This window comes from Sardina pilchardus, chromosome 21 (assembly GCF_963854185.1).
Source record: "Sardina pilchardus chromosome 21, fSarPil1.1, whole genome shotgun sequence".
Lineage (NCBI taxonomy): Eukaryota > Metazoa > Chordata > Actinopteri > Clupeiformes > Clupeidae > Sardina > Sardina pilchardus.
In genome coordinates, this window is record NC_085014.1 from 29,184,379 (window position 1) to 29,211,146 (window position 26,768).

The following is a 26,768-nucleotide window of genomic DNA, read 5'->3' on the forward strand; positions in this document are numbered from 1 at the left end:
AAGGTACTGCACTCTGCGGAGGCCAGTCAAGTTCATCCACACCAAACTCTGTCTTTACGGACATTGCGTTGTGCACTGCTGCAGTCATGTTGGACTCTTGGTTGATGCTGAAGCATTCAGAGTTCCTTTCACTGGAACTAAGGGGCCAACCGCAGTGGTTCAACACAATGCAGGTTACAGTAACACAAGATCTCTGTCTCTGTGGCACCTTCGCATAGTCAAGCCCCTGTGATGCCACTCACAACACAAAACATGCAGCGTATTTTTTAGAGGACCAAAGAAAGGACTTGCCATCCTTGGACCAGTTAACACGCCTACAAATATATAATGTGAATAGTTCATCAACTCATAGATGATGTGTCACCAGATCAACAATAATGTGTTTTGCTGCAGGTATGGTAGGTGAGGTGTAAATCCAACACAACCCATTCTTACATTGAACAGCTGAACACTCAATCTGACCTACTAGGCTACTCATTTTGAGTAGGTCAGTTTGATTGTTGTATCAACATTTTAACATTACTGCAGAAGATTGCAAATAATAAACTATAAAGACACATTTATCTTGCTATGCTTCTAATTTGATCATGCACCTGCTGGTAAAAGTATGGTGAATCTTCATTCTTGTGTCTATTTTTGGGCCATTTAAGTAGTTTCCAAAAGCACACTGCGGGTCAGTATCATGTTTACTCATGTACACATACGCTTATGGTGTAGGGAAAATATACAAACATTTTTTTAAAAAACAAAAAAACACAATAAATAATTGCTATAATCATTTGGCATTTAAAAGTTGTACACAAAATTAACATTTTGACCTTAAACAAATCTAGTATGTGTCTAGTAAATGTTCTTGAAGAAGAGCCAGTGACTCCTGGACATGTGTTGGAAGGTCTCTTTCTGCTCTGGCCAGAAATGCATCCACAGCATCCTGCACCATGGCCTCGGTTACCCGGTCATTCATTGTCCAGGTTGGGGCACGGCCGTATGTGGACCGTTCTGTAACTGAACAGCGAAGGTGACCTGATGAAGACATACACAGGGTATTAACCTAATGTTCACAGTGGGATTTTTGAAAATTCTTTTCAGCACTTTTAGCTGAGCTAAGCATGAACATCAGTTGAACATTTTCAAATCAGTCATAGTATGTGCTACATAGATTTATTTTTATTATTAAAGTGTAACTGCACCCTAAAATATGTTTTTTGAGCTGTTGATTGATTGAAATTACCCATAAGTGATGACCTACACTATTTCCAGGGTTAATATTGACAAAAATCGTGTTTCTCGACAAAAGTAACATTTCGTATGATTTTGTATTGGAGATATTGCTCTCCGCGCTTTCTACAGGTTGAAACGTGCCATGGCATGTTGGTCCAAAATACTATTGGAATGCTGACGTTGTCCTGCACTTCTCGTCCAACACTACGTCACCGGGTCGTTACAAATTAGGAATGAAACGCCCCAACACCTGCTGCCCTGATTAGTCTGTATACCTGTGATAAGATGGAACTACACCCTCATCTGGTGTAATAATCAAGGCAACTTGCAAACGTACCATGGGCGCAGTGATATCACGCAGCATCTGAAAATAGTCCCCATAGACAACAAGTAGTAGTAGCAGTGGCGTAACTATAGTAGGTGCAGCCAGTGCGGTCGCACCAGGGCCTGTGACCTCCCGGGGCCCGTCGCTAACCCCACCCTGTTTATTTATTTTTTTTTTTTAGAACTTCACCATTAAGAATCAAACTATCAAATAAAAACGGCTAAATCAAATTACCATTTTTCTTTGTCGTCATACTGTTTCTCCAGAGTATCTTTCTTTCCACTGAGATACAGCAAGGATTTCTGGGTAGGCTGAGTGATTTGTTGTAATCTTTTGAATGAATGGTGGCTGCACATTTCAGTCATGAAAATGCCATTTAAAGGGATAATCCGGAGTGAAATGCACTTTAGATCAATTTTTCGGACTATTGGGGGTACATACGTTGAGTTGACACCAAAATCATGTCATTCGGATGTATTTTGAGAAAGTTCGAGCTCACCGTTTTTAGCCAAAACTGGTTAGCCTGGAAGTGACCGGGGCGTGTCCTTTCGCCGCTACAAAACGCTATTTTTATACCTCTTCTACTGTTCCAAACAACACTACACTTACGTGGTAGTGAGTAGAGCAGTGTTTTTCAACCACTGTGCCGTGGCACACTAGTGTGCCGTGACACATTGTGAGGTGTGCCGTGGGAAATTATCCAATTTCACCTAAGTGGTCTAAAAAAGAGTGAATAGAAATAATTTTCTTTGTGTTCATTTGATTCCTATTCAAGACACTTTGACAAGAATGACTTGATATCGTTAATGCGGGCTACAGATTTTTATTTAATTTAATTTTCAATAAAATTTCATTTTATTTAAAATTTTCGGCTGGTGGTGTGCCTCAGGATTTTTTCAATGAAAAAAGTGTGCCTTGGCTCAAAAAAGGTTGAAAAACACTGGAGTAGAGGTTCCCTAAAGCCAAACCGAAGTATCCTCACGTCTTTATGTGGTCGGAGAGAGAGTCCAGAATTTTCGGAAAGGTACTGACTCGATTAAATTCATTCTGGACTCTCTATCCGACCACATAAAGACGTGGGGATACTTCGGTTTGGCTTTAGGGACCCTCTACTCACTACCACGTAAGTGTAGTGTTGTTTGGAACAGTAGAAGAGGTATAAAAATAGCGTTTTGTAGCGGCAAAAGGACACGCCCCGGTCACTTCCAGGCTAACGAGTTTTGGCTAAAAACGGTGAGCTCGAACTTTCTCAAAATACATCCGAATGACATGATTTTGGTGTCAACTCAACGTATGTACCCCCAATAGCCTTAATCCGGAGTGCATTTCACTCCGGATTATCCCTTTAAATAGAAGAGCGGCTGCAAGAAGCGGCAGGAGCGCAAAGAGCAAGGGGAAAGGGTGGCAAAACTCCTGAAATTAGACCAATTTGGGTTTTTCAGCAAGAGTGACCGTGAGGACAGGACACCTAGCAGCAGCAGCAGTAACTGTGAACAGTCATGCAACAGGTAGGCTAATCTCAGGAGCAGGCTATCAGCCTAGCATCAAACATGCAACATGTAGGATATGTAGATAAGCTTGTAGTAAGATTTGAAACGTTAGCATTTCTGACCTGGTGATGGTAGTAAAAAGGATAGTTGTTATTTCAATATGGTACTAGTTTCTTTTGTTTGTGTCGCAGTCATGAAGTTGGTAGTAGCGCAGGTGGCCCAACTGTAGACGACACTGTTAGTGGTCCAGACCAGGCAGAAGCGACAGTCGGTGGCAGCGCTGAACAGGAACAGGACAGGGCAGGAGCAGGGGAGGAATGTTATCCCACAGAATGGGGACATTTTGAAGAAAATGTATTGGACGCTTCCACTAAACGTTACATCTTAACTATGGGTTCTTGTAAATCGAGCGATCCTTTCCCTAAAGATCAGCGTAATCGCTGTTTTTCTGATGTGTTTTATCATAAGACCACAAAGGCCGGTATCAAATTGCCGCGGAATTGGCTTTGCTATTCACCAAAATGGGATTGTGCATACTGTGAACTATGCTGGCTGTTTGGGGATTGCAGTTCACCCCATTATAACAAAGCATGGGTGAATGGAGTTCGTGATTGGGGGCATTTATCTAAAAAAATTGAATCCCACGAGTCCTCCCAGGTACACATCGTAGCCTGTGTTGTGTTAGAGCAATGGAAACTCAATGGGACCATTGATAGTAATTTGGAGAGGGACGTGCGCAATGCCGCACTTTTTTGGAGGGGAGTGCTGGAGCGCATAGTAAATGTGACACTAATGCAGGCTTCTTGTAACCTAGCATTCAGGGGTCATCGGGAGGTATTAGGAGAGCCAAATAGTGGACATTTTCTTGCGATAATTGAGCTGCTCGCGTGTTATGATCCTGTGCTGAAAGAGTTGATAAGCCGCCCACAGGGTTCGATTAAATACCTCAGTCCAGCTATCCAGAACGAGCTCATTCACATATTGTCCTTGCGTGTCCAGCAGAACATTACAGCCAACATTAATAAAGCTCTGTTTTTTTCCATCATAATGGACACTACGCAGGATCTGTCCAAGCATGATCAACTTAGCCAAGTGTACAGATATGTGACAATAGTGCGAAATACAATGGATAAAGCTGGCAATATAGAAGTGATGGAGTCTTTTTTGGGATTTATGGAGACAGTAGATACATCCGCAAGTGAGTTGGCAGTTAATGTGTTAGACCTCTCAAAATGTCGTGGACAGGGCTACGACGGAGCAGCAAACATGAGTGGCATTTACTCGGGGGTACAGGCCAGGATTAGGGAGAAGGAGCCGCTTGCAACCTACGTTCACTGTGCAGCTCACAACCTGAACTTGGTGCTGAATGATTCCGTGAAAAACATCTCAGAGATGAAGTGGTTTTATGAAACCATAGAGCATATATATGCATTCTTTAGGAACAGCATTAAAAGGTGGAGCATGCTCGTTGGTATAGTTTCAGGCTCTGATCACCCAGATGTGACACTTTAGCGATTATGCCCCACTTGCTGGTCCTCCAGATATGAATCCCTTAGTGCCATACGGTACAGGTATGTGGATGTAATGAAAGTGTTGACAAAAATAGTGCTTACGAGTGACAAAGGGGATCAGCGCAATGAAGCCGCTGGGCTGATGAAGTTAATGGAAAAATGTTGTTTTATTTTTTTGGTGGTTGTGCAGACAAGTGTTGGAGACTCTAAATCAGGGGTACTCAATAGGCGGACTCCGGTACCAAACGTAGTGACATCCGGACCGAGCCAAAAATCGAGTAGTAATCATAGTGATCCAAGCGAGATTTCATTGGGTTGAGATTTCTACCTGTGTTTCCGATCACTCATCTACTACTGTAGCTCGCGCCCAATCCTAATGTCCTATGGTTGAACAGCATACATCACTATGACAACTCATTGTGTAGCCGCGAGCGCCTGGTCTGAGAGTGGCCTATCGGTCCGTTCCATTGGGCTCACCCACGGGAAAGCTAGCCTAAGCCTACAACAACGATTTACAAGCGGTATTTGTTTCTTTAGCAAGCCAAGCAAATATCATGGTATGCTCCAAAATTGACAAAAAGCTGAAGTTGGGCCCCAGCCGTGGCGCAACTGGCTGGGGCACCTGCACCGCACGCCGGCGACCCGGGTTCGATTCCCGCCCCGTGGTCCTTTCCGGATCCCACCCCAGCTCTCTCTCCCACTCGCTTCCTGTCATTCTCTCTACTGTCCTGTCCAATTAAAGGCATAAAAAGCCCAAAAAATAATCTTTTTAAAAAAAATTAAAAAATAAAAATAAATAAAAACCTGAAGTTGGATTTCGAAAATCTTGAGTTCAGACAGAGTGTGTCAAGACAAATACGCATTGCTGCCTGCGGGGAGCACGAACGAAACCAATGTGTTTTATCTCTAACTAGCACTCCGAGAGCGCAGACCTTCGCCAAGCGCCTCCTGGATTCCAAATGGTGATCCTGATCACTCTCAAAATGAAATTGTTTCTTCCTTAAGAAACCAGTTATCTTGCTAACAAACAAACAGACAGACAGTCAAACCCCGATGAAAGCATAACCTCCTTAATTGACGGTGGTAACAAACCCTGATGAAAACATAACCCCCTTGGCGGAGGTAATGAAATAGTTGCACTTATCAAAAGTGGAAACTTGAAATGTCATTATGAAACAAAGCATGTTCACTTCGAGCAGAATTATCCACAAACCTTTTGTTTACTGCCTTTTTATTTAGCCTACTTTTTTTTCTAATTTTGGAAATGCAATTCTAATTGAGTACCCCTGCTCTAAATGCTGTGTCTAAAACACTCCAAAAGACAGAGACAGATTTACAGACGGCAATGCAATTGCTGTAAAATTCTGTACAGGTCCTTTCTGACTACCGGCGTGCCTTTGACCAGGCCAAGGCTATAGCGCAGACGCTCGTAATTAAATGGGGTGTTCGAAGTACATTTAAAAATGTTAGAGCACGGAGAGTGAAGCGTCACTTTGACGAACTATCGGAAGATGAGGGCTTAACCGATGCAGAGAGCTACTTCAAAGTGCAAGTATTTAATGCAACTCTGGACATCGTAATCACTCAGCTCTCCCAAAGATTTGCAAGTATGCGGGAAACTTGTCATCTGTAACTACTTAAAACTACTTCGGTGCGTTAGGCCCTTTGCATAGAATTGAAGACACTCTTAATGTGTATTGCATGTATCAGAGCTAATATATCCTGGGGTCGTTCAGACGAGTATGGGGCCTAATTAGCATTCTCGCACCGGGGCCCGCCATTACCTTGTTAGGCCACTGAGTAGTAGTGCCAGTAGTTTGCAAGTTGCCTTGATTATTATGCCAGATGAGAGTGTAGTTCCATGTCAAATCAGCCTAGAAAAATGCCAGGTTTCATTTTCAGTTGGTCTTATTGCACTTTCTAACTTGAGAAGAGACACTTTTTAAATGGGAAAATTACCGGAAATCTTAAAATTTCTTAAATATTGCTGTGTAAATGCACAAATTCTGTGCACTTTCAGTCAGAGATTAGGGCCTGCACTGTCTGACTCCTAAACATTCCTCACCTATTATCTAGCCTACTGTATGCTGTCAGATGGCCATTATACATCATTGAAAAGCTGAGAATTCCAGGCTTTCAGTAAAGGTATGGTTTGCCACCTTTTTGGTAACGACCAACCCCTCTGGCTAATTGGTTATTGAGAATGATGACTTTCTCTTCAGCATTGTCGTAGCGTAACCTGCTAGCCATTAAAACGAGGCAATGAAACAATGTAACGTTGACTGCAAAGATTGTGCAGACTGTTGCGATTGACTGGCACACGATCACACACACACAAATCATACGTCGGATGCTTTATGCTAGTTTCTACATGGGTTTAAGTAGTGATCGGGCTATATTAAAACCACACTTCAATAGTGGTTGGTGAAAACCGGGACATATTAGCGTCCCGACAGGCTTTTGTCGGGACTCGGAACACGCCACTCAAAATCGGGACTGTCCCAGGAAAACCGGGACGTCTGGTCACCCTAGCTTATTTCCAAAAATGGCAGAATATCCCTTTAAGACATATGAGTGATGAAATTGGCCATCGCTTATGCAAAAAGTGGTCAATATTGAGCAAGTTGGGTATCAACAAGTTGGGCATCAACAAGTTGGGCTTGGTCCCTTAGTTCAATATTTTGGACAATTCTGTGCTCCCAACTTTGTGGGAAAAAAATACATGATAGACATCTGGGACTCACAGTTGAAGCTTCGTAGAGCGTTCAATAGGTAGTGAATACATCTGATTTACATACACAATGTCTTATGTATGGGCAGCAAAAACATGAGGAGGGTGGGAAATGTCAAAACCCATGTTAGTTCACATTCTGAGGGTATGCTCTCAGACAATATATGGTTTCGGTGGTTGAATCAGTTTTCCCTAAATGGTGCAGCCCAAAATGCACACTTTTTCACCTAAATCCATAAAATCCCATTCATTTCAATGGGACATTTACTTATGAGGCTGTAGAAATCTTCAGCTGTGAGTTTGGAAAGTCCATCACACATTTTTGTCAAGTGGAGGCATCTCCATTGGCTCTTGAACTAAATGTTGCATGTAGCATGTGACCGTTTCAGGCTAATTACTAAAGCATTATTTAAAGGTAAACTATGCAGGATTGGCGATTGCAACGCCGGTTTTGCTTTCGCTTTTCGTTTTCTCTCATTTTATGCTTGCATATTTCTCTGCAGAGCTTCCCCAGAGCTTCCCCCGAGCTTTAGCGTGTATATTTTTACAAAAGTCCTCAATCGGTCAGTCTGCCTTTTCATGAGACATGATTGAGACTTCACATGAGACTTCCTGGTCCATGGGTGCGTGCCCAAGGATTCCTGAAGTTGCAAGCGTGGTTCTACGGCTATAGACCACTAGGGCGGCCGGAAAAAACATTGTTGGACCGGTATTGACTCATTTAACACTAGAAGCGCCGCGCCCCTCTGACCCACTTATACCTAGAAGCGCCGCGCCCCGGTCATTTGACCGTTTTGACGACCTACTAGAAGCGCCGTGCTGTTGTGAACTACTTAAAGCGCGGCGAGGCGGTCAAAAGACCGCTGAGTCCTTAGACTGGGAGGCTGTTACTTACACATAATGACAGCTAGATGGCGCTTCGTGCACGAATCAAATTTGTCAGACGTTGTTGTCTGTGGTTGTTTCCACGTTTTGCTTCACGTTTGAGTTTGAGATCTGTTCATTTATTTGTGTTGATTTGTGTTGTTTGAGGAAAAAACTCTGGAGGAGTTCTTGAACAAACCTTGAGCAAACTTGACTTTCAACTTTTTCATAGTATTTCATTTTTAATATTTCGTTTTTACATTTTGTATGCTAGCCTACTTAGAAATCTTGGCTATTTTAAAACGGAGGCATACGCGTTCTGTGATTAGGAGCCTGACCCGACGGGAGGGGAAGGATGAAAAATGTCGACCCAACACCGGTGTTGTTGGATCTCGAGATCCGTAACCCGCAGTTCGGGTTTGGGCAGATAATCTAAGCTCTAAAATGAATGCGTGGCTAGTTCTAATTCACTCCCCAAATACACTTCTATTCATTTAATAGGTAGCTATGTTTGCGCCGCCGAAAATGACCGGACCGAACAAAGAGCCTAACCTAGTCTGGTTTCAATTACACAGTAGCCAGGATTTCATGCCGCATTTTACAGGCTACCGCAGCTACTTTCTAAGACAATGTTCATTCATTTAGGGAGAAGCATCTAGGGTCTAGCTACCTCGGAGGGAGGGAGATAGAGAGAGCAGAAATGCTGAGCAGGCATATGCGCGAGAAGTAGCCTAGGCTAATTAAAAATGATGAGTGAAAAAGATATTCTCCGTTTTGCGAATGTGTAGGCTATGTTTCGATGTCTGCTGAAAAACAGCAGCAATAGTCTATTGTTTCTACAATTTAAGCTAACTTCTATGTGAATTCGTGATTATGGTTTGAAACACAGATTGACGTCATGAAGGGTCAAAGCCGTAGCCCACTGGTTAGAGCTTCAGCCCTTACGCCCAAGAGTTGCTGGTTCGATCCCCGACCTGTGTAGGCTATGGCAGAAGTACTTTTGAGCAAGGCATCAATAAAGTATATTCTATTCTTTTCTATTCACACAACTAGGCCTACACGCACGCTGGCGAATTCGAACATTCTAAAACGCGCATATACGATGAAACATGATTGCGCATTCTTCCACGAGTTGCATGTAAACAACAAACAGCCAGCCTACAGCCATGCAGTGGGGGTGGGGAGGCATTTGCCAATGCCACAGTGATGTCTGTAGCCTAAGATCATGTCCACACGTAGCAAAACGACCCCCACCCCCCTCCATGAACTGGTTAGACGTGTATGGGGGAGGGGGAATGATCGGTTTCAAATAGGCTATGTTTGCAATGTGTGTTATGTAGCCTATAGACCCCGAAGCCATTTGCTTTGAGAATAACGGCTGGCTGAAGTTTTCATGGCTGATGATGGCTTTAGTTGCCACTTCATGTCTACAGAACAGGCAACTGAGTCCTGTGTAGCCTATCGTAGCAACGAGCACAATACTGATATGGTGTAGGCTATCCAGTGGGAATCGTTTATAGGCTCGCGTTTATTTTTCGCGTGTGTCTCTGATATAATTATTTTTAGATGCAAAAAGTCTAACTGGCTTAGCCAAAGTTTGTCACTTCAATGAATTCAGTCAATGACCTATAATATTACGTCCCTGCCAGGATGTGAACAAGGGTCTTCTGCGTCGCAGTTAGGGAAGTTACCGCTGAGCCACTTGCCGTTCTACTCGTCTTGCGACGCAACTTAGTGAGTCCAGCAAACAAGTAATGTCTCAGTTTTGCTCTCAGCAAAATCTGGAGTATAAAAGAGGACCGTGCTGGTGTTGCTCTTTACATCCACCAACGACAATGAGAGTGGTTGTGTGGCGATGACGTATTTTGACAGTTCAGTCATTTGTGCGAAGTCGTACTCAGAAATGAAAGCCTACCTGTAAAGTTTGATTTCGTAGCCTACTTGTAATTTTTTAATTCGTTTTTTTCCCCATCCGTATTCTGATGGATAAAATACACACAATATATTTTATGCACGACTGGACTCATTTGAGAACTCACAATTATTTTATGCACGACTACAAATACGAACCTGCATCAAATCTATGACACGAATATATTGACAGCTGTCTCACTCCATACAAATACAAGATAAGATATACAACTATGAATGTACGTAGGCATACGCGGCTACGACAGACGAATTTCAGCTGAAAATATGTTTTACACATGTAGGCCTGCCTAATAGAACGTCGCAACATTTTCAAAACAAACTCGCATTTTACCACTGTAAATCGCCTCCATAGACTATGCCATGTAAATGAAAAATAGTTGTTAAAATAAATCACATATAATACATATTGCACATATATAAACTATATGTTTTATGGTAAAATATTATTCTCATGCCCGACTGTCAGGAAACCCTTGCGACATCTGCTGTGAGAAAAGAGAATAGCAGCCTGGACAAACATGGCAGAACGCGAGACAACATAGTGTTGTCACATAATGAGCGCAAAATAGCTCTAAACTAGCTTGTACCGGTGTGCTTTCGATCATGTAAAAATTCTGGGTGACAAAACACGCGTATTTAGGAAAAGTCGTGAACGTAGGGTCCTGGAATTTAATCGAGTGAAAAGATTTATTTTTTTTTGTAATCGCTGCGGTCAAATGACCGCAGCCCGGCAGTTCTAGGTATATCTAGGTCAAACCCACACGGCGCTTCTAGGAATACGCGTCAGCGGTCAAATGACCGGCGCTTGGCGCTTCTAGTGTTAATCATATATAACAGTATGAAACGAATTGATTAACTGAAAGACGTTGCATAGTATACCTTTAACACATAATTAACCTTCAGACATTCCAAATATATAGTCTCACCTCATCAAAATTATAACACATAAAGGCTTGACATACAGTGCCCTCCAAAAGTATTGGAACACATGCTAAAGTTGACAACATAAAATCATCTTTTGGAAATTGATCATAATGCCTTAAATGAAAAAAATGAGGAAATATTCAACCTTTAAGGACATCAATTTTCTTTGTGAATGAATTATGAATTTGGAATTAAAATAACCCCATGTCATCACATAGAGATTGGCATAGTTTTATTTCAGTTATTAGCTGTTAGCTAATTAGCTGGTTTGAATTGCATTGAGCTCAATGAGGATGAAACCACTGTATCTCACTTTGCATGTAATAAGTCTATACACCATGTTCTGAATTATTATGCAAATTGGATTTAAGTGTCATAAACATTTCTTTTTTTGTTTTTCAAGTAAACTCATGGATGGTATTGTGTGTCAAGACTCTTTAGATCATCTATATATCTATTAATGCAAGGAGCATCTGTCTGTGTGTCACTCTGTCTGTCTGTCTGTCCGTTCCACGCATAACTGTCAAACCACTCACCCGACTGACCTAAAATTTGACACACGTCTTGCTAATGACTTGTGTGAGTGCAGTGCAAAGTTTGGTCATTTTTGGACAAAAAATGACAAAGATATAGGCCGCGAGCTAGATAGGCCTACCGTGCACCCCCCCCACCTCCCAACAAAACCATACTTTTTTGAAAGGTCTGGGTGTGTAGAATATGAATCTGAATGTTAACATTGAAAATTTTGGGATGCACTACCTGTTTTAGCCCTGAGAATAGGGAAACCCTAAAAACCGATTATAAGCAATTCTAACACATCAGATGGTCCTAGTCAATCAGAACAGCTTTTAAGTGACCTATTACACACTCAAACTTCACATATGAAGACTTAGGTCAAATGTCTACCATGCTGCTTATTGGTAGGTGTCTTAAATTAACATAGGTAAAGCCTTTTATTGATATAATGAGCCCATTTCATGTATAGGCCACAAAGTAGATATGACTACCATACACCCCCTACCCCCTTTTCTAACAAAGTCATGCTTTTGTGAAAGGTTTGGATGTGTAAAATATGAATATGAATGTTAACATTGAACATTTTGGGTTGCACTACCTGTTTTAGCCCTATGAATAGGGAAACTCTAAAAACCGATTATAAGCGATTCTAACACATCAAGATGGTCCTAGTCAATCAGAACAGCTTTTAAGTGACCTATTACACACTCAAAGTTCACATATGAAGACTTAGGTCAAATATCTACCATGATGATTATTGGTAGGTGTCTTAAATTAACATAGGAAAAGCCTTATATTGATATAATGAGCCCATTTCATGTATAGGCCACAAAGTAGATACACCTACCATATACCCCCCAAACCCCCTTTCTAACAAAACCATGTTTTTTTTTAAAGGTTTGGATGTGTGAAATATGAAACTGAATGTTAACATTGAACATTTTGGGTTGCACTACCTGTTTTAGCCCTATGAATAGGGAAACCCTAAAAAACGATTTCAAGCGATTTTAACACAGAGACTATCCAAGTCAATCAGAACAGCTTTTAGATGACCTATTACACTCTCAAACTTCACATAATGAGGACTTAAGTCAAATATCTACCAAGCTGCATATTGGTAGGTGTCTAAAATGAACATAGCTAAGGCCTTATATTGATATAGGGAGCTAATTGTATAGGCCACAACCTAGATACGCCTAACATACACCCCCAACCCCCTCTCCTAATAAAATTCTGCTTTTTAGAAAAGTTTCAGTCTGTAGAAGATGAATCTGAATGTTAACATTGAACATTTTTGGTTGCACTATTTGTTTTCACCCTCTGAATAGGGGGGAAAAAACTATTTTAAGTGATTTTAACAGAGGTTGTCCTAGTCAACCAGAACAGCTTTTAGATGATCCATTACACACTCAAATTTCACATATGATGACTTAGGTGAAAGAACACCCTATACTGCTTCTTGGTAAGTGACTACATTTAATATAGTTAAGGCCTTGGGCCCTATTTTCATGATGCAAAACCTGGCAGAAAGCGTGTAATAATAACAACGCAAAGCTTATTCCTATCGTAGAGTTTTTCGCCATGCGCGTCTCTTTTATTGAGCAATGTGCCAAGGGGTGTGGGAATTAATGACTTAAGAATGGGTCTGGCACATTATCTAAGACTCATTATCTTACATTAACTAAAACGCATTGCACTACTGACCAAGGGAAACCTGGTCAGAAATCAGTGGCGAGTTGTTATTATTTTAAGAGTGCATTATCAACAATGATACGGGCGCTGATTGTTGCGCTGCTTGCTCTTAAAGGGAATGACCGATGACACTTGCATTAGTTTAAAGGATGTTTTGCCCGAAACACACCCATTACTGATTAAGAAACATAGGAATGCCTTATTGTGCCATTCGTTATCCATTTGATAACGAAAACACTCCCAATGTGGACAGGACAGCCTATTAAATTTAAATAAACTTTAAATAAGTGATCATGAAGTGTCATAATACAGCCCCTTATGTTGATTTCATGAGCCCATTTCCTACCCAGCATGCACATACACACACAATGACTATACAATAACTATGTACAGTACATACAGCATGGAAAAGAACTATACAGCATGCACACACAAAAATGTGCAATACAGCATGCATACAGACACACAATAACTACACTGAACAAAATGATAAACACACCACTTTCACAACATATCAAATATTGTTCACAACTCTGTGTTAGTGAGCTTCTTCTTTGCCAATATAATCCATTCACCTCACAGGTGTGGCATATCAAGATGTTGATTAGACAACATGATTATTGCACAGGTGTGCCTAAGCCTGGCTACAATGAAAGGCCACTCTAAAATATGCAGTTTCACTGTATTGTCTTCACATACAGTGATTTTGCCTTTTGACACCGATGTTCTAGGCATGTCAATAATTCCTTCGCATAGAGTTGATCAGGTTGTTGATTGTGGCCTGTGGAATGTTGGTCCACTCCTCTTCAACTCCTCTTGCAAAGTTGCTGGATATTGGCAGGACCTGGAGCATGCTGTTGTATATGCCGACCCAGAGCATCCCAAACATGCTCAATGGGGGTGACATGATTGGTGAGTATGCTGGCCATGCAAGAACTGGGATGTTTTCAGCTTCCAGGAATTGTTTACAGATCCTTGCAACATGGGGCTGTGCATCATCATTCATGCTGCAACATGAGGTGATGGTGGTGGATGAGATGCTATGGATGGATGCCATCAATAAAATGCACCTATATGTTCGTTGTCCATAACACACGTCTGCCCATCCCATAAAGCCATACATGCTGTCTGCCATCAGTCCTGAACAGTGAAAACCGGGATTCATCTGTGAAGAGAACACATCTCCAAAGTGCCAGACGCCTTCGAATGTGAGCATTTGCCCACTCCAGTCAGTTACGATGACAAACTGCAGTCAGGTTGAGACCCCAATAAGGACGACGAGCATGCAGATGAGCTTCCCTGACACGGCTTCTGACACTTTGTGCAGAACCGATTGTTGCAGCAGCTGTTCGGGTGGTGGGTCTCAGATGATCTTGGAGGTGAAGATGCTAGATGTAGAGGTCCTGGGCTGGTGTCGTTACACATGGTCTACTGTTGTTGTGAGGCTGGTTGGATACAGTACTACCAAATTCTCTGAAATGCCTTTGGAGACGGCTTATGGTAGAGAAATGAGCATTCCTGCAGTCAGAGGGAGCAGCCAACTGTATAGGCTCCCTTGAAGGTTGCAACATCTGTGGCATTGTGCTGTGTGATGGAACTACACATTTTAGAGTGGTCTTTTATTGTGAGCCTGCCAACCTAAGGTACACCTGACATCTTAATAGGCCACACCTATGAGGTGGATGGATTATATTGGCAAAGGAGAAGTGCTCACTCGCACAGATTTATGAACAATATTTGAGTGAAATAGGCCTTTTGTGTATAAAGTCTTAGCTCTTTGAGTTCAGCTCATTATAAATGGGGGCATAAAACAAAAGTGTTACTTTTATAAGTTTGTTCAGTGTTGTTACAGTGTCTGTTTACATGCTGTAGTTCATTTGTGTGTGTGTGTGTGTGTGTGTGTGTGAGAGAGAGAGAATGCTTTATAGTTGTCTTGTATTAAGTTATTGTGCATTTGTGACTAACATACACCCCCAATCCCAAAGCAGAGGGATTGGGGGTGTATGGTAGGTGTATCTACAGTAGATTGTGGCCTATACATGAAATTAGCTCCCTATATCAATATAAGGCCTTAGCTATGTTAATTTTAGACACCTACCAATATGCAGCATGGTAGATATTTGACCTAAGTCTTCATTTGTGAACTTTGAGTCTGTAACAGGTCATCTAAAAGCTGTTCTGATTGACTAGGACCATCTTGATGTGTTAGAATCGCTTATAATCGTTTTTTAGGGTTTCTCTTTTCATAGGGCTAAAACAGGTAGTGCAACCCAAAATGTTCAATGTTAACATTCATATTCATATTTTACACATCCAAACCTTTCACAAAAGCATGATTTTGTTAGAAAAGGGGGTAGGGGGTGTATGGTAGTCGTATCTACTTTTTGGCCTATACATGAAATGGGCTCATTATATCAATATAAGGCTTTGCCAATGTTAATTTAAGACACCTACCAATAATCATCATGGTAGACATTTGACTTAAGTCTTCATATGTGAAGTTTGAGTGTGTAATAGGTCACTTAAAAGCTGTTCTGATTGACTAGGACCATCTTGATGTGTTAGAATCGCTTATAATCGGTTTTTAGGGTTTCCCTATTCATAGGGCTAAAACAGGTAGTGCAACCCAAAATGTTCAATGTTAACATTCATATTCATATTTTACACATCCAAACCTTTCACAAAAGCATGATTTTGTTAGAAAAGGGGGTAGGGGGTGTATGGTAGTCGTATCTACTTTGTGGCCTATACATGAAATGGGCTCATTATATCAATGTAAGGCTTTGCCTATGTTAATTTAAGACACCTACCAATAATCAGCATGGTAGACATTTGACCTAAGTCTTCATATGTGAAGTTTGAGTGTGTAATAGGTCACTTAAAAGCTGTTCTGATTGACTAGGACCATCTTGATGTGTTAGAATCGCTTATAATCGGTTTTTAGGGTTTCCCTATTCTCAGGGCTAAAACAGGTAGTGCATCCCAAAATTTTCAATGTTAACATTCAGATTCATATTCTACACACCCAGACCTTTCAAAAAAGTATGGTTTTGTTGGGAGGTGGGGGGGGTGCACGGTAGGCCTATCTAGCTCGCGGCCTAATATCGTTAAATTAAGCAAAATACAACTCTACCGCAATCCCACAATTCTACCACTCTCCGCACCCTAGCCACAGCGCACAAGTCACTCCCTCACGGCTGCTGTTTGACTACAGAGTGACCTGTAGCCTAGTTCAGACTACAAACATACACACATAGGAAATAAACGTCAACATTTATCTATTAATGCACAGTGTCTGTGTGTCACTCTGTCTGTCTGTCTGTCCGTTCCACGCATTAACTCTCGAACCCGACTGACCTAAAGTTTGACACAGGTCATGCTAATGGCATGTGCGAGTGCAGTTGTCGTTTTTGGACAAAAAATGACAAAAAATTCATTAAATTAAGCAAAATACAATTCTACCGCTCTAGCCACCCCCCTTCCCACTCCCACTTACTCCAGCATAGAAAAAAGCCCATTTCGCTGACAAACTCACACGTTGCCATTCATGGAAATTACAATGTCTCACTTAAGCAACGGACCATTTCAAGATTGTTCATCTTGGATAAACACGCCGAGTCCGACACACATGCACTCATGTTGATAAGCAGGTTGTTATAACATAACGTTGCATAGGGCAGGCTACTCTACAACAACAACCGCTCTAGCGGTTCTGTTGCCTGATCAGGTTGCTGATCTTGCGACAATATGCTGACACACACGTCGGTAGCATTCTGTTAAAAATGTGCATTTAAAACAGCCACTCTTCACTCTATCTGGACATCGGCTGGGCATAACATTCATTCAAACATCACTTCCGAGTTCATAGCACTGGCATGGTCATGCGGTTAGCTTTATCATGTCCCAACAACAGCAAAAACGCACGGGTATGTAATGTGTCTAATATTGCCATTTTCTGCAACTCAAACGCCTTTCCCCTTCACTTTTTCACTTTGCAAAGTCAGTAAAAAGCTCTACTAACTGCACGGGCCTGATTCTACATCATCGCCAATCTAACATGATCTACATGCATCAACGTAATTGGCCAACACGTTTCTTGGAAAACATTGTTTGTACGGGCACTGCACTAGTTGAAATCAATCTCAGACACCTGTGATAACTAGTTTGCCAGGTAAGCCCAATCAAAGGAAAACTACTTAAAAAGGACATTCCACATTATTAAGCATGCCACAGGTTTCAAGCAATGTGGGAAAGAAAAAAAGATCTCTCTGTTGCTGAAAAGCATGAAATTGTGCACTACCTTGGACAAGGTATGAAATCATTGGACATTTCCTGAAAACTTAAGTGTGATCATCGTACTGTGAAGAAGTTGGTTGCTGATTCATAGCACAGGCAGATTGGTGCAGACAAAGGCATAATAAGGAAGGTTTCTGCCTGACAAATTCACAGGATTAAGAGAGCAACTGCTAAAAATGTCATTGCAAAGCAGCAAATGGGTATTTGAAGCCGCTGGTGCCTCTGGAGTCCCTCGAACCTCAAGGTGTAGTATCCTCAAGAAATAAGTTTGCAAGTGTGGATAAAACTATTATCGGCCACTCCTAAACAATGCTCACAAGCAGAAATGGTTGCAGTGGGCTCAGGAATACATGAAGACTAGTTTTCAGTTTTGAGTGCCGTGCAACCCTAAATGGTCCAGATGGATGGAGTAATGGATGGTTGGTGAATGGCCACCATGTCCCAACAAGGCTGAGACATCAGCAAGGAGGTGGCAGTCATGTTTTGGGCCGTAATCATTGGGAGAGAGCTGGTAGGCCCCGTTAGGATCCCTAATGGTGTGAAAATGAGTTTTTGACTGACCACTTTCTTCTGTGTTACAAAAAGGACAATGGTGTCTTCTGTAGCAAAATCATCTTTATGCATGATAAATGCACCATCTCATGCTGCAAAGAATACCTCTGGGTCATTGGCTGCTATGGGAAGGAAAAGGAGAGAAACTCATGGTGTGGCCCCCATCTTCCCCTGGCCTCAACCCTATTGAGAACTTTGGAGCATCATCAAGCAAAAGATCTGAGGGTGGGAGGCTATTCTGACATTCTGGCAGCTCTGGGAGGCTATTCTGCAAAGACATTGCAGCGTAAACTCTCCAAGAACTCACAAGTTCAATGGATGCATGAATTGTGATGGTGATATCAACATGGAACTTGTCCTGTTAAGATGTTTTTGATTGAAATAACTTTTGCTTTAATTTATATCACCTCCTAATGCTGCAAATTCAACAAATTACCATTTTCGGTTATCTTAGCGATAGTTTGTCTAATACCCTTGATATACATATTGTTGAAAAGCTTAGTTTATGGCCGTTCACGTGAGCACAATAACTTTATTTTGTAAATTTTACCGAAACGACTGGTTTCGCTTTGCAGGGTCACATATGTATTATCAATGTACAGTATTCACAATTTCTTTAAAAAGTAATAAAACCAGATGGATTGCTGTAAAACATGGATGAAACAGAGTTATTTCACTGTCAGTGGGTAATTAAACTACTGTTTATTATTGGTATTGTTCTACATTTGGTTTTGTCTTACATTTGCAGCACGTGCAAGCTTCTGGATTGCAGACCTGTTATTTTGTTACCTTGTTCAGACATAATCAGAAATTCACCCAAATGAATTACCAAAAGGGATTACACACATCCAGGATGAAAAATCCAACAAATCTCCACATAATTTTTGTTTCCTCTGATAAATTTAGGTTTGGATTTTCTGGTAGCATCTCGAAACACAAGAAGTAACAAAAACAACACACTACCCACACCATCTGATTTTGCAGCATTTCTGAAAAAAATATTGTTTATCCTGTTGAATACTGATAACCATTGTTTTGTATTTTCAGTCCAATCCATGGTGAAGGATTAGTCATTCTATCCATAGGAAATACATGTTTTGGACAAGACAACAGTGCATACCTTTCATGACTTCTTCATAGCTCAGAAGAAGCATCCAGATCAGCTGCATTAGTTCTTCCCATCTTCTCCAGCCTTCACCACCATCCTGGTGGAGGAGTGGACAAATTAGTGTGAATATGTTAAAAATGGTCAACGCTCTTGACAGGTTTTAAACATGGCATACATATGACTGGCTGTAGGTTTCCATTCTACCAGTTAATAACAACTGCTGACCCTCACTAACAAAAACGCATCTCCCAAATATACAATCAAAGATCCTTGATTACTAACCGCTTTAACCCTCTCTGATACAATTGTGTGGTCATAACCTTCTCAGGCAATGGAATGTTAAAATATTATCAGTTTTATCCTCAACAATGTCTCACCGTTGGATCAGATGGCAAAGTGGAATATTGAAGGAAGTGGAGAAGCAGACTGAGGGACATTGGCACAGGAATCTTTTGAGGGCATTCATAGTCCAAAAGAAGCTCTAGAAGCTTGCACTTAAGCAGATTGCTTTCTAAAGTATCAAAAAGAAGCAACCTGGGATAAGGGAAGACATAAAAGAGTTAAGTAAATAAATAGATGGAGTAGCGTCCAACAGTGTATTGCCTCTAGAAGTGAGGTTGCTGAATTGCAACTAACTTAAAATTATGCAAATTAGTAATATATGGCAGCCACAGTGGCACAAAACTGGAAAGTCCCTCTCTACAGCCACAGAAGAGGACTCACTCCATTGAAAGGCAAGCAAACAAAAATACAGCAATTACATTTTACAGGTAAGCATGCAGTCAACCCAGTTTTGAATACTACAGTACGTTCCAGTTCTGCATACTGTAGTAGGAGGTTCAAGTTATTTTACACATGGTCTATCCCTCCTCCACACATATGCATAGACACACACACACAGTCCCACCTGTGCTCACGCTTTTGAGAGCTAATAATGGTGTGGAAAAGCTCCTGGGAAATCTTATTAGAGCTGCAAGTAGGAGTACGATCCACCTCCAAGGCTAAGACCAACATCTTCTGAAAAACCATCACCATCCTGAAACACAGCATCAGAAATGTAGAATCATTTTTATTTTTTGTTTTATCGTTTTTATATATACAAATAGGTAATCTTATCAAAACAAAACCAACGTGAAAAACAAGAACACATATAAAAGATATAGCATAAAATGGAAGGTTTTACAAACAGACCAGAAAAATGGTTAGTACACAAAAAATAAAAACATACTTAAGATTTTCATTTCTCTCCCTCTTGAGGTTTTTATTGTCTTTGCTACCAACAGCCATGGATACTGCTTCAAAAAGCCAACAAATGAGCTCTCTGAAAGAAAGTGACATACCCTAAAATGTAATGATGCCTTCAATAATACACAAATCCCTCCTAGCAAACTACAGAGTAACAAAGTGATTGAGTGCAGTCAAACCAACTGCCAAAGATGCAATCTGTGATTTAAGTTGAAAAAACTTCTGATCACATTAAGTGAATTGCTCCTTCAGTTGTCTCATATGGGAAACAAACACAGTGGCTTGGATCGGACCATACACAATTCCAACCAATCAACACACTGCTTCAGTAGAAACGGAGCGAGGGGTTGATTTGAGTGGCTGCTGAGATCAAATATCAACAACCTTTCACCAGAATCACAGATTGCATCTTAAATGGTTGTTTAAGTGCAGCTGGGAAATAGTGAACTGACAGAGAGGACATTTTAGAAAGTTAATAGACATTAACTGTGATTCAGATACACGTGGAATAAATGCACAATAAATATAATTATTTTGTGGCCTTTTACTTTTGCCAGAGCATCACAATGAGTGTATAAGACAACAGTTCCGATCTAAGAACAACCTAGGGTCTATTTTTGGAGGTGTAAACATTCGTTTGGAGACAAAAATGACGTTAATCGGTGCTGTTTTGAGTGAATGACATATTAGACTATTTCAGGGAAAATATATGCTCATTTTGAATTTGATAAATGTGATACATTTTTTAAAAAAATAAGTTGGAATAGGGCAACAAGAGGCTGGAAAAGTTGTGTAATGATGAAGGCAATAATAGGAGGAATATTTCACACCTAATTAGGGTAACTGGCACCATAACTGGGTATAAAAATGTGTCAGAAGTAAATATAAGAGGTATTCATCACTCTGTGTAAACCCGTACAGACAAATTATGAAATTATATAATTATAATACTCCTTAAAATGAAATTGCAAGGTATTTGGGGATTATCATCTACAGTACATAATATCATTAAGATATTCAGAGAATATGGATGGCTGCGGTCTTTCGGACTGAAGATGGCACTGCATGAAACCAGACCTGTTTCTGTAATCAGTTCTGAATGATGTACAGAGGTTTTGAGTAACAAAACAAAATGTGTCAGAAGTAAATATAAGAGGTATTCATCACTCTGTGTAAACCCGTACAGACAAATTATGAAATTATATAATTATAATACTCCTTAAAATGAAATTGCAAGGTATTTGGGGATTATCATCTACAGTACATAATATCATTAAGATATTCAGAGAATATGGATGGCTGCGGTCTTTCGGACTGAAGATGGCACTGCATGAAACCAGACCTGTTTCTGTAATCAGTTCTGAATGATGTACAGAGGTTTTGAGTAACATACAAAAGCAATTGCCAAAATGAATTCTGCACATATTTAAACCATATTAGGTCAGGTGCTAAAATGGCTTTTCTGCAGTCAGACAGTCCAGTCCAGTTTCCATGAAATAGTCAAATTAGTCTATGCCCCTCTTGCAGCTAAATATGGGTTTATGAGATCTGTAAATGATCATAATCTGTTTTTATTTGCATTTTACGCAATACCCCAACTTGTGTGCTGGGGTTGTACACTGTTTTTGTTCCAAACGAAAGTTATCATCCAAAATTAGACCCTAGGTTATTCTTAGAGCAGAGTGATCCTTTAATATGAATATGAACTCTTGCTGTTATTAAACTAAATTTTACCCTTTTGCCCCTGGCTGTAGAGTGTCCTCACCTGACATGAGTGAACCTCTGCTCACAAGACAGCATGGCTTTTGTGATGGACAGGTGCAGCTTTTGCATGCATAATTTTTGCTGAAAGTCATCTTCAAGAATTTGTAGCACGTACTGTAGGAGCATCCGCCTGACTTCCAGCCGAAGCCTCTTGGAGCTATCCTTTTAGTGGACATGAATGTTATGAAAGGTGGTCATATAATGAAAGACTTTAAAGAAAAGACATTCAAGGAATACGCTTTTTAAAATGTAAATGCAGACATGTGTCAGTTTGTTTCTTTACTTTCAACACAAAACATTTTCTGAAACTTGATTCCCTACCTGCTGCTCCATCACAGCCGTCAGTAGTCCCCAGTCCCATGAAAGAGACGATATATCTGATGGATGAAATCTGCATTTGCAACAACAGGAGCAAGATTGCTGATGTAAATATGAAGATATATGTGAAGGCTTTAATTTGCAAGGTAGACCTTTTAGAAGTCAAAAATGTGGCTTTCTATGATAAAATATCAAGTCTCTCTCTCTGAAGACACACCTCACACTTCGCCTATGGACGTCCAGTGAAAAGCATTTAGTTTAATGATTCCTACCAGAGTAGGGGCATCCCTCTCTACCTTCTAAAAAATCCTGAAAACCTAGCTCTTCAGAGAGTACCTCCTTTCCTAGCACTACCAACAACTGGACATGCAAAATCTAGCAATTACCACTTGACTATTCCCCCTTCTAGAACGGTTACTATGCGAGTGCTAGTACTTATTGCTGCACTAACATGTTGCACTGTACCTTGAATGTTTCCCTTTTTTCTAAATCGCTTTGGATAAAAGTGTCAGCTAAATGACTATATGTAAATGTAAATATACATATATTAGAATGTCTAATGAGACTACATGTGTACGACATAGGCTAAAACCTTGTAGTTCACTTACATCTGAATCCTCATCAGTAAACTGTAGGCCTCCAGTGCAAGAACATCAGGACAGTGAGGGTCCATCAGGATACCTCTGAGGAGGTGTGCCATGATGTCAGGGGGTGGATAGTATCGGGGTTGCAGAAAATCTGACAGAAGCTGAAGGGTACCCTCTGGGTAGTTTTCCTCAATGGTGCTATAGACTAGGCTAAGACTCTGTCTACATAATAGCTCAGGCGGACCATAGTCTTCCTCCTCTTCTTCTTCCTCCTCGTCAATCTATGTATTGATGAAAAGAAACACTTTAAAAAGACCTTTTCCAAATGCTTTAATCAGTAAATAACTTTGTAAAATACTGTAATTGATCAAGTTAAATTAAAGGAACACTTCACCATTTTATCATTAAACTATGTTATTCACTTAACTTAGATGAGTTGATACATACCTCTCACATGCATGTACTCACTGGCTCTGGTGCACGGCGCTACTTTGACAGCACTAAGCTAGCCCATAACTATATGGGCTAGCTAACTATAACTATATTGTGTGGCAGACTCGGCGCAGTAATATCCTCACTCCAAAGTGAAACTGAAGGTGCAAGAGTGAGGATATTACTGCGCCACACAATATACTTATCCCTCTTACCTGCTTAGAAATGCACCACGTTTTATTTGGTCTCACCATACTTGGTCGTGTGACTACTTGTGGAACTGTTTTTTAATAGGGAAAACATGATGGTGTTTGGTCGCTTCTTACTTCATCTCTGTTTGGATCCTAATGAATGAACTGGGCTAGCTAAGTGCTATCAAAGTTGCGCCGCGCGCCAGAGCCAGTGAGTGCACATATTGAAACATGAGAGGTATGTATCAACTCGTCTTAGTTAAGGGAATAACGTAGTTTATGAAAAAACGGTGAAGTATTCCTTTAAATAAGAGGTGCATCTCACCAGGTCTTGAACCACTGCGCCCATCTGTTTTTTTAATTTCTTAAGCTGTATATGAGAAATATATTGCTTGTGCTGTAGCTCTTGTCCAGACATCCCAGGACCAAAATCAGACATCATGTGACTGACAGAATCATCCTGTTTGTCTTCAACTTGACCAAGACCATTATGGAGTCTTATCCCCTCCTGTTCTTGACAGTCCCTTTCAGAAGAAGGGTTTGAGAGACAACTTTGAGGACATGGAGCACTATGTAGGTGGGTTGCCCTCTGAATGGTCTTGCTGACATCAGAAACGGGCCTTCCTGGAGAATTTGGGATACAACTGATCTGGGTTTCTGTCCATGGGGACACAGTATCTGAGGCAGGTAATGCTGTGAGATTACCTTTATTAGACTGACATACAGAAGAGGAGGAGGATGGCACTAGGTTCTCTTCCCAAACAGCCTCTAAACCAGCTACAGATGAAAATGTGCCAAAGGATGCCTTGCTTTGGCCTTCTGTTAGTGTGGACTTGGAAGGCATGCAAGATGATTCTTCCGAGTGGTCAAATAAATCTGTGGTAAAAGTGGTCTCCTTTAACTCGGGTATATTTGACTCATCTGAGAATGAAAACACATCAATTTCAGATGGACAGTGATAAATGCTATCAAGACTGAAAGGAGAGGGGATGCTATCCGGAGAGTCTTTCTGTGAACTGCACTTTTCTAATGCAGGTAGCTCACTTCCCAAAAGTACAGAGGACTTCTCTGTTGAGTCTATTGTGGGTGGATCTTTATCAGATATATTTTTGTGTACAATCCATGCAGCTGGCAATAGAACTTCAGATTCACTTTCTAATTGAAGGCCATTTCCCTCTTTCTCTGATACCAACAGACCTTCACAAACAGGAGGTAAACAAGACTTTTCGGTTGACTCAATCCCCTGTGAATTTTCTTCCAGTAAACTTTGGCTCCTCTCAGTTGCAAGAGAAGGTGGAATCTGACATTCACCTTGTGGATGCAAGGAATCCTCCTCTTTGTCTAATATTGATAGTACAGCACAATCAGCTTCTGATTCTTTTTCCTCTACAAGGCTCAAGTCTACAACTTCAATAGAAACACGTTGGCACCTTCGGGGACGTCTTCTTCGGAGTTTTGATAAGTCAATGACAACCTAAAGTAAACACATGAGAGGGTTTTCAACATCTTATAACCTAAACATAGTTTATCTTATTTGGGAAATTGCTTCCTTCCCTTTTATACCCACAGTTTAAGTAGCCTATTCATGGGTTCCATCGGATCCCTTTCCACAGGTGTAGTAATCAAGCACCATTCATAAGTGCTTGACTATGTGGAAAGGGACCTGATGAAACCCATGAATAGCCTATTTAGGATTCTGTTTGTAGTCTCTGCAATAGGCATTCTTGTATAGGTTGATTGGTTTAAAGTGTTCAATAATGATAATAATAATAATAATAATAATAATAATAATAATGTAACGTAACAAACTGACAATGGCAAAAAACAAACAATTTGCTAGCTAGCTATGCTAGGTAACGTTAACGTTACTGAACGAGCAACTACACGTTACATTGTATAGCCAGCTATCATACCTACCTAACAACACATCATCTGTGAGAGAGCAAGAGAGCAGTAAAACATCATGCTTCCAAAAATATCCTAACCAGGTAAGGCTTGCTATCGACAGACAGAAACGTTGGGGCTTTGGTAAAGCCATAGGTGTCTGGTCTAACGCTAACTTTCTGTCAGCTAAACTGATGCACCTTGGTTAAATAAAGGCTGCTCACGCGCACAAATGAACTCAGTCAGGATTTTAGAAGCTGAGCCCATCTGTCATCTGTCCCCTTCTCTGGTTCTGGCTGGCTACTGTCAATAGAATTTAGGTTAACGTTACTTCCGTTAGCCGACATGCAAATAGGTGGACACTACGTAAACAATAGTAGCTTTTGGCTAATTTGCTTGGAGTAGCCAATAATAAAGTTACGTTAAGGTGGACGTACATTAAAGATCGAAAGTGGAGATGTTTGTTTAAAGCCCATACTGCTGGTCTGTTAATGATATGGACAAATCAATCGGTAGATACCGACACTCACCGGTTTCACAGCAACCCAGTCGTTCCTAATAAATGGTCTGGGATCTTCTCTAGTATCATCACTGTAACAACGCACAACCTTTAGATCGGAGTCTGAATCGCTACCCGAACTTAATGAAATGATATCATCCATTGCCAGTTAAGAATCGTAGAACTTCTCATGACTTAGATTACAGCGATCCTTTTGGTTGTGTGCAGCGGTTATGCAGATGCAGTGGCATGCAGTTCCGCGTTTTGTCACGTGGGTAGAATACGAAGACCATAACAGAGATTTCACACACCGCCACCCACTGGGGGGGGAAAAAACACATGCTCATCCGAATGATTTATAGAGTAGAAAAATCCACGCACGCGAGAGAAACGCATGGAGAAACCACACAAAAAAAATAATAAAATAAAAAAAAAATTCTTAGCTATAACCTACGGAGCCCGGGAAGGGTCAGGTGGGTGAATATTTTTTAAGTGCACCTTTGCGTTCCCTCGCAATACTTTTTGCGTGACCTCGCAATAGGCTACTTTTGCGTTCCCTCGCAATATATAACTATATAACTTTTGCGTTGACAAATTGATTGTCTTTTTTACAGAACAACCCCTAGAAATCAGTCAGTTTACAACATTTTTGGATAATACATATTTCATAAAACAATCCCAAGACT

At 40.8% G+C, this 26,768-nt stretch overlaps 1 protein-coding gene across 1 annotated transcript; it reads right to left on the minus strand.

Annotated features, from left to right (window-relative positions):
• Positions 1-668: 668 nt before the first annotated feature.
• simc1 (SUMO interacting motifs containing 1) lies at positions 669-26,356 on the minus strand. Its single transcript, XM_062524752.1, has 10 exons — positions 26,114-26,356; positions 24,025-25,173; positions 23,098-23,357; positions 22,493-22,562; positions 22,173-22,333; positions 20,391-20,483; positions 20,070-20,198; positions 19,540-19,696; positions 19,175-19,259; positions 669-1,023 (listed from the first exon to the last, which is right to left on the minus strand). Exons 1-10 carry the CDS (start codon positions 26,243-26,245, stop codon positions 830-832), a joined length of 2,430 nt encoding a protein of 809 aa, XP_062380736.1. The 5' UTR covers positions 26,246-26,356; the 3' UTR covers positions 669-829.
• Between the last annotated feature and the right edge of the window lie 412 nt (positions 26,357-26,768).